The sequence below is a fragment of the Mauremys reevesii genome, linkage group 27, assembly GCF_016161935.1.
Source record: "Mauremys reevesii isolate NIE-2019 linkage group 27, ASM1616193v1, whole genome shotgun sequence".
Lineage (NCBI taxonomy): Eukaryota > Metazoa > Chordata > Testudines > Geoemydidae > Mauremys > Mauremys reevesii.
Window position 1 is genome coordinate 7,774,391 of NC_052649.1, and position 8,908 is coordinate 7,783,298.

The 8,908-nt window shown below is 47.1% G+C and overlaps 1 protein-coding gene across 1 annotated transcript; it reads right to left on the minus strand.

Moving 5' to 3' along the window:
• Positions 1 to 958: 958 nt before the first annotated feature.
• LOC120392144 (keratin, type I cytoskeletal 14-like) lies at positions 959 to 6,350 on the minus strand. The gene is made up of 8 exons (XM_039516688.1): positions 5,744 to 6,350; positions 4,212 to 4,294; positions 3,433 to 3,589; positions 2,787 to 2,948; positions 2,553 to 2,678; positions 2,233 to 2,453; positions 1,552 to 1,583; positions 959 to 1,270 (listed from the first exon to the last, which is right to left on the minus strand). The coding sequence occupies exons 1-8, from the start codon at positions 6,296 to 6,298 to the stop codon at positions 1,173 to 1,175; spliced, it is 1,434 nt and encodes a 477-aa protein (XP_039372622.1). The 5' UTR covers positions 6,299 to 6,350; the 3' UTR covers positions 959 to 1,172.
• Between the last annotated feature and the right edge of the window lie 2,558 nt (positions 6,351 to 8,908).

The window sequence follows — 8,908 nt, forward strand, 5'->3', positions numbered from 1 at the left end:
TGTCTGCATGTGCTGCAGTTACACCCCTGATTGCAGTGCAGACGTACCCTGATAGCTGAAATTGTCTTCCGGGAACTGCCAGTCAAGATGGAGTGTGTCAGTGTCCCACTGCATCAGGAATGGGCAGTAATGACAAATTGGCACAGGGGATCAAACCCCAAACACAGCATGTAATAACCTTATCCTGAGCAGGTCACGCACCCCCTGACAGCTATCTGAGGGGTCTGCATTTTTCTGACCCTTTGGAAACACCTGGACAGTTGCCAAGAAAGTCACACTGAATAAAACTGAAATTGTGTTACCCAGGAAGGGGTCAGCCAATGGTACCGTTAACACAGCTGCCGCACAAGTTAATTTTACCACCAAGCATTGTGACCTATGTAACGCAGCCAGCACTGATAGAGGTGCGTGGCTGACAGTTGGCAGGGAGCTGGTATGATGGTGTCTGTGATTCATTTTCTTTCACTGTGCACCATGCACCTTGGCTCAGACTCAGTGAGCTGATGAAGCCCCATCTCTTACCTTCCTCTGTGGAATAGCCACTTGTGTCCCTGAGCAGAACTGTGAAACAACCAAATCGGAGACCGTTCCTGAGGAGTCTCTCTCAGGTTTCAAATTATGAGACCATTGCAACTTAGGGCAGAATATCTGACACTGTTTATGCAGTTTAGTTGCAGAATTTCAGCCAGGTTGGATGTGATCAATAAAGCCACTAGTTCTTTGCCTTAATATTTAGTCCTGGTGTATTAATTCAGATCACTCAGTGATCTAGCGTACAATGCCTTGTAGTGACCATCTGAACAATTCCTTCTAGCTGCCCACGAATGCTGATGGAAGCTCTAGCAAACAGCACCAATCTCCCCCTACAGAGCCTGTGTCGTTAACCCCTTTGAACAACCGAGACAAGACTCTAGTTTGCATGAATGAGAAGATAAGCTTTATTTGACATTTATGGGAAGAGCACAGCATAGCACTCAAACAAGGGTGAGGGAGACAGAGGCAGAATGTAAAGGGAAGGAACACACGAATGGAGCCCAGTCCTACACAGCCTTGGTGACAGTATTACACATCTGCAGCACATGGACTGGAGTCTTCTTTCCTTTTCTGTGACGATCTCTATATTGACGCATCCAAGGTGCTCAGGACTGGAGCCTGTGGCGTGGTGTGTAGTCTTAGCGGGGGGAATGATGGACCTGTTCGCGGGAAGAAATCACCTTTCCATCTTGGACTTCCTCAACGATTGTACGGACTTGTCGGGTGGTCATTGACGCTACAAGGGAGAAAGAGAGAGGAGAAACTATCAGCTGTCCTAAGGATCTGATCATCCTTTGGAATTTTTATCCTAGCTAGTGTATCTGCAGAATTGAGTGTCATAAAGGCATATCCTATATTCCATTTTACACAAATACTTGTCTGAATAATATCTTCAATATTTCAAAGGAATCATTCCAGTTTTGCATCCACTAATGAATTAGAGCCTATGGAAAGAAGCTTGCTAAGGATGTGATGCAGAAATGTGTGATCATTACTTCAGATAAGACAAATTCTTACCTTCTTTTGCTGAAGTGTACTGGGAGGCAATGCTACAAGAGGAGAAAAAAGAGAGAAAATTAGAAATATAGACACCAGAGGAGAGGGTGCAGTGAGAGAACAAAGGTGCAGGCCTCTTATGGGGAGAAATAATTATTTTGATACAAGTCTGATTAATTTAATTATTATGTCAATTTGCAGGTCCCCAATGTCCTCTCCTTGAAATTGTCTAGAGTTAAGGTTTGAGCAGAACATGTGATCTTGGAAGGATTTTCAAGGTGTGAAGGGATTTAGACACATTATATTAGCCTCTCAACCCTCCTGTGAGGTTTGTTAGTGTTATTAGCTACTTTTCCAGGGTCATGCAATCGCTGAAGAAGCCAGGAATAGACCCTCAAAAGCCCTGAAAGCTAGAGTTTTCACGTAGCTACTAGACAATGCTGCGTCTCCAAGATGGAAATGTTATGTTACACTCCATAATTCAGACAATAAATACCTCCCAGGACAGAGTTCTCACTGAGGATGGTAATGGGATAAACCATTGAGCCATCACTTATTAGTCTTCTTCACAACTACCTAGGAATCTGGATTATTTATTTAAAAATGAGCCTCTAGGGACACAGGTTATTCAGTTCTTTAGCCGTGTCATTATTAGCCGGCCCTGCTTCATGGCACTCTATCTAATTGACTCCCTTTACGTACTGGGCATCCTCGCCCTCCAGCAGGCGGCGGTACGTGGCAATCTCTTGCTCCAGGCGCGTCTTAACGTCCACAAGAATCTTGTACTCGTGGTTCTGGCGCTCCATGTCACATCGGAGCTCGGCCAGCTGCTCTTCCACGCTAGTGATCAGGGCCTGGAGCTGTGCCAACTGGGCGCCATAGCGAGATTCTGTCTCCGCCAAGGTGCCTTCCAGAGCGGCTTTCTGGGAATGCAGAGTAGAGGGGAAAGAATTCAGTGAGGGGGTCACTCAGTTCTGTGCCTGCCCTTGTGTGTGTCTCCCTGGGAAGCCAGTGGCACCTACCATGCTGAGCTGGGACTGCAGCTCTATCTCCAGGCCCTGGACGGTGCGTCTTAGTTCTGTGATCTCCGACTTGCCGCTCTGCAACTGTTCCGTGTTCATGGCTACTTCTCGGTTCAGCTGTTCTGTCTGGAACAAGGGAAAACAATCTAGTTACTGCACGAATGATGTGTGTAAAGCTCTGCCCCCACCCATAAGTGTCAGGAAAGTGCTTCTCTTCATTCAGGCATTGTGTACCTGGGTGAAGAACCACTGCTCGGCCTCTTTACGGTTCTTCTCTGCCAAGCTCTCATACTGCTCTCTCATGTCAGCCAGGATCTTGGTCAGGTCAACCCCAGGAGCGGCGTCCATCTCCACAGTGATATCTCCACCCAGCTGGCTCCGTAGTATATTCATTTCCTGTGACAAGAGAGACACGCTATGTTCAGCTGCATCTTAACTATACAGACCCACTGCAGTGCATCTGAGGAGGTTTTCTCACTTTGCGGCTTTTCAGACAGGAGACCATCTCCTAACGTGTGTTTGTTCAGCACAATGGGACTGTGACCCTAACTGTCAACAACAAGTAAAATAATAAAAATAATTTCCTAAGAAATCTCCATATGGGGATTCAGTTGCCTCTGTCCAGCGACTAAATCCCAAACAACAGGTGGCTCCACAGCCTGGGAAGCAGGTTTCTGTTGCTGTAGATTCTGGCGAGTCTGATCTGGGGCCTACAGAGGACATGTTGCTGTGCAGAATTAATTATTTCCCGCTTCTTTATCCCCAGATGCCCTCCCAACAACCCTAATGCTTGGAAATAGCCCTGCTGATTGGCCAGATTTTCATTGTCCCTTAGCTACAACTTATAAATCCCCTCCTTTGTGCTTGGGTTCGTCCTCACCTCCTCATGATTCTTCTTGAGATAAGCCAGTTCCTCCTTCAGGTTTTCGATCTGCATCTCCAGGTCAGCTCTGGCCAGGGTCAGCTCATCTAGGACTCTCCGCAGGCCATTGATGTCAGCCTCAACACTCATGCGCAGGGCCTGCTCCGTCTCAAACCTTCAAGCATAAAAAGGGTGCTCACTACTGAGTTGTCACCCCTTTTTTCTCTCCATGCTGCTGTCAACCTTTCAATGTCTTATAACTCTCTCTGCTGCGTGGGGGGTTGGGTGAATGAGGGACACAGTGAGTGAGATGCAGTGTCCAATGGATGGAACAGTGCTGGTTGGTCAAATTTCTGCTAAGAGCAGTAACTTTACTGGGCAGCTTTGGGGCATATTCTATATTGAGCTCCGAGGTGAGTGCTTCTGTTTCGATGTGTAACTTGCCTCCTATTAAAATACTGGTAGCACCATTGCCCCAGGCCTATGTGTGCTGAGTGATATGTAAATTAGATCAAGTCCTACATGCAAACTAAATAAAATAAGATAGGTTCTACTGGAAGCAAGACATTGCCCAAATGTTTAGTCCCTATTTGCTTTGCAAAATGCACATTTATTTTACATGCCTTGTTTGCCAGTGATTTTTCCTCATTGTGCCAGTTGTCTCATTGGAACTGAATAGGAAGCTCCCTCTTAGAGAGGAACTCTCCCTCTTTTCCAGTCATGATGCATGTGGAGAAGCTTGACGTGCACAAAAGGATCCCCATACAGATCTCACTCCCAGGGGGAGCAGCACTTACTTGGTTCTGAAGTCATCGGCCGTCAGCCTAGCATTGTCGATCTGCAAGAGGAGGCTCGCATTGTCGACAGTGGCAGCAAGGATCTGGGGGAAAGAGAATGAAAGAGCAAGTGGGAAAGAAGCCTCAAAAGCTCTTCATGTTGTTGGCTGATTGTAGGATCCAAGCAGTGGTGAATGTTAGGGACGGGCCAGGAGCAGCAGAGGGATTTACCAAGCTGTACCATGGAGAAATGCAACAGGGCTGAGTTAGACTGGGCAGTGTCTGACTGCACTGTGGCCTCCCTTTCCTGCTTATCCATCAGGATGAATTGCAAAAGGCAGCATGATAATATCTGAGTATGTGCAAGGCCTGATAAGGACACTCAGTCTCATGCTTCAGGGCATTTGCTGATCCCACGTGGCTCCAGAAAGAACCAACCTTTCCTCTCCCCAGCCCCACCACCATGTACTGCTGTGTGCAATTGTCATACCAGGAATATTGGAGGGGGAGGGGAGACTAGCCATCCTCAGAAACATCAGGTACTGGTGACTGCCACAGGCAGTACATGTGGACCCATAGTGTGCTCTTGTATGGCAAAGCCTGTGTCCATGTGTTCTGTAATGGAGCTCGTTCACACGAACTCCTTGCAGAAGCTGAACAAGGTGTAGTGAGCAGGTCCTCATCATATCTGATTTTTGTGATACATACTCAGATACAGATAATCCACCCAAGGCTCCCGAGAGGAGAACTCCAAGCCAGGCTTTGAGGAAGGAACATCAAAAATGGTGCCAGTGAGAGGAAGGGAAAATAATATGTCTAGTTTGCTCCTGCCCCTGCCTCACTGAGGCTTTCTGCTTCTGCTTTCCTCGGATTTCCCTTATGTTTACTAATGATGGTTTGTAAGCGATTAATAATGACAGTAAGAGGAAAAATATCAACCCTGGGGCTTTCCTCTCACGATGTGAAGCCAGGAAACCAAATCAGAATGGAGAGAAATTGCTCCACATGCTCCTGGTTTTGAGATTATAGGACAAGTCAGGCCTTGCATTGATCATCCCTGGAAGAAGGCTGTGGAATTTATCAGTGCTTCCACCTTTTCCTTTTTAACCCTCTGCACTCAGCTTAGTACTAATGAGCTAAAGCAATTGACAGGAATTTGCAAATTCTTTGCTTCTGTGCATATACAATAATACTAAGTCTATGCTGGTTTGCCTTACCTCTAGATTAGTTTGTTTATAGAGTATTCAAACTGTACCATATTATCAACATAGACCAATGTCAATAAGACTCTGCTGCTGCTTCACTGCCTCTTATGTCTGTTTCATACAATCAAATAATAAGGAATACACCATTTGTTCTTTCTGGAGGAATGTAATTAAATAACTGAAGTTGATAAACTACTAAATCCCCTTCCTTGATATCTGGCACAGGGGAAAATTGGATTGCCTTTTATTGCCAGCTTTTAGTTACAGAATTATTATTCAGTGCCCCTGTGCCAGTTTAATGAAGAGTCTCAGACAAGACATCAGACCTTTTTAACAATAGTGTCATACCTTGCTCCTCAGGTCTTCAATTGTCCTGTAATATGGGCTGTAGTCACGGTCAGGACTGGGTCCCTGCTTCTTATACCACTCCTTGATCTTAATCTCCAGATCAGAATTGGCCTCCTCCAGAGCGCGCACCTTGTCCAAGTAGGTAGCCAGGCGGTCGTTCAGGTTCTGCATAGTTTCCTTCTCACCCGCAGGGAGAATGCCATCACCACCTCCAAAGCCACCCCCATAGCCACCCCCATAGCCACCTCCAAAGCCACCACCAAGGCCACCACCAAGGCCACCCCCATAGCCACCTCCAAGGCCACACCCATAGCCACCTCCAAAGCTACTACCGTAGCTCCCCCCATAGCCACCACCCAGGCTACTTCCTACTCCAGAGACATACCTAGAAGAGGAGACAGAAAAGCCACCAGATCCCCCATGAATACTTGGGGCTCTGTAGGGACCTCCAAGATTCACTGAGGAAACCCGTGTGGAGCCACCACCTAATCCACCTAATCCACCTAACCCCTTTAGGGATGTAGACGAGGAATATTGCCTGACGCTGGTGGTCATGGTGAAAGGTAGTTGAGGATCTAAAGCCCAAGAGAGTCACCCAGCTCAGCTATGAAAGAAGGAGAGTGCTGCTAACTTCCCTGACTCTGAGCTCCTTTTATACCCACAACAGGGGGCGTTGCCACTGCAAGGTCCTTTTTTCTCTCTTACATTCCCCAGGGTTTTCATCACCCTTAAAGTCTGAGCCAACTTCCAGAGTCATCATTTTTCTCCTTGATGTGTTCATACTTTTGTCACATATCACTAGAAACACTTCACTTCACAAAGAGTGTTTCTATGTTTCATTTTTGTTCCCAAAGGAAGGGTGAGGTGTGATTCAGAATAGCAGGCTCATTGCTCAAGGCCACATTTTAACATACCTTTACACTGTTACGCAGGAGACACAGAGACATTCAGACTCCACCTAGCAGTTTGTGAATCCATCTTAAATTAAATGAAAATATTTACAAATCTGTTTGCAAAAGGTGCTGATGTGAGAGGTTTGTGGGAACAAATCTTTGGACTGGATCCCAAGCCCACTGAAGTCATTGGAGTGCTTCCAATCAGGCCCTTTATCCATGGGACAGGTACAGACCAGGCAGCAGCAGTGAAAACTTCTCTGAGCCCTGCAGGGCAAAAACACTGTAGCTCCACAGACTGTTCCCACTGGTAATTTCTGTCTATGTATTGATGTTGGCTAGGCTCATAGAAGGGATTGGAAAAACATCTAAGAACGTCAGTCCATTGCCCTGCTAAGGCAGAATCTCGTCCCCCGTTAGAGAATGTGCTATATACAAATTGATACAACCATAGAGTTTAGCTCCCGGCCACACTGCGTGCTGTTCCTTTGGGAGGTGTGTGACCAGTTTTAATTTGTATTTCTGCATGAATTTGTATTTCAGCTCATTTGCAATCACAAGAGAATATTGTCCAGGCCAATTTAGCAGGGGAACTGGAGAGTATTTCAGAGTGTGTGCTGGGTTAAGGGCAGTGTTTGCGTTTGTACTGAGCACTGGACACTAACCAGTAAGTGGGAAGCAGACAGTTTTGACAGAGCAGGGCAGGGCTGAAAACCCAAAGGCTGATGAAGCAACAAAGCCATCTGAAAAGAAAGGAGCCGCTCCTGTAATATGTTATTAAGGGATTGGGAGTAATCAGTGTAATAACGGTGTTGGACAGCTATTGGTGTGAGGAAGCAACAGGAAAACCAGGCCGGGATTAGCAGCACTGTTCCATTCTCTGCTAGGGTGACCAGACAGCAAGTTTGAAAAATCGGGACGGGGGTCAGGGGTAATAGGCGCCTATAGAAGAAAAAGCCCCAAATATCGGGACTGTCCCTATAAAATCGGGACATCTGGTCACCCTATTCTCTGCTCTGGTTTTACATTGCCAGGAGCCAGCTATCACTTGCAGTGTGCAGAGGCAAATTGCAAACCCAGCCCACTGGCCTGACGGTTCCAGAGGTAGCACTGACAGATAATGTGAAATGATGCTTCTTTCTCTGGGAGATGCTTATGGGCAGAGCCATGTGTGGGGAGGGCTTGCAGGGTCACGTTCCCCGCCCCCCCCCCCCAGCCCAATTTGCGGCTTGGCTTGTACCGAGCATGCTCACACGGACAGCGTGCTCAGTAACATTGCTGAAGCTGGCCACCCTCACTTTGCTCCCCTACTCTCGGCTGGCCTGGGTCGTCTCTGTTGGTGGAGTAGCAAAAGACGGTGACTTATGGGGATCTTCTTGGGATTCTGGAAGCAGTTTGTGGTGTGTCTCTTCCATTCTGACATCTTTCATTAAAGTGGGGTCTTGGTTGTCCTGGGCTGAGTCCCAGTCCAGTGCTCTGTCTGCTAGGCTGCACTGCCTCAGCTTTGATGTACAAGGGATTTTCAGTTCTGTCTGGGCAGGTGGCATTTGCTCTAATCTCCAAATTCACTTGTTTCATTCTCCCTTTGTCTGGTGAGTTCTAACAAACATTCGTTCCTCCTCCTGGTCTTGTCCCCTTTGGTGTGGGTGGTCACTCCCTGTTGCTGTGTGCTAGAGATGTTGCTGGGATGGCATGCTCCCCATTCCAAAAGCCAGTGCTACAACCTAACTCAGATTCTTAATCCGTCTGAAATTGGCAGTGGAGGCTGCTTATGAGATAGGCAATGTGCTAAAAGTGCCAGCCTTGCCCTTCCATAGCCCCTGCATGGAAGAACTCTCTGGATTTGGCTGAAATTGCCATAAAACCAGCCAAACTTTGCTATGTCCCTTCACTGATAAAATCTCTGATTTGGGTCCCTTCTTTGTACATGAGCTGCCATGGCATTTATCTTCATTTAATGCGTTACTGTATCTCAGCCAAGGAGGAGACCAGCCAATGGTCTGGAATGGGTGATGGAACATTTTCTCTTTCTATCACTGGGCTGAATCCAGCGTGTGCTAATAGTGACCCAAATTCATTATCATTCAACTGCTGCTTACTGACCTCCAGTGGAGTCCCTAAGAAGCAGGTTTCCACATCCCCCCAAAGCCGGTCACCTTGCTGGCACAGCAGGACAGCAAAGGACTGACTAGGCCCTTAAGCCTGAGATTTCCCCTCCACTCCTAGCAGATCCCCAGGCCAGTGGTGATTCCCATTAGTAGGACAGTGCCAG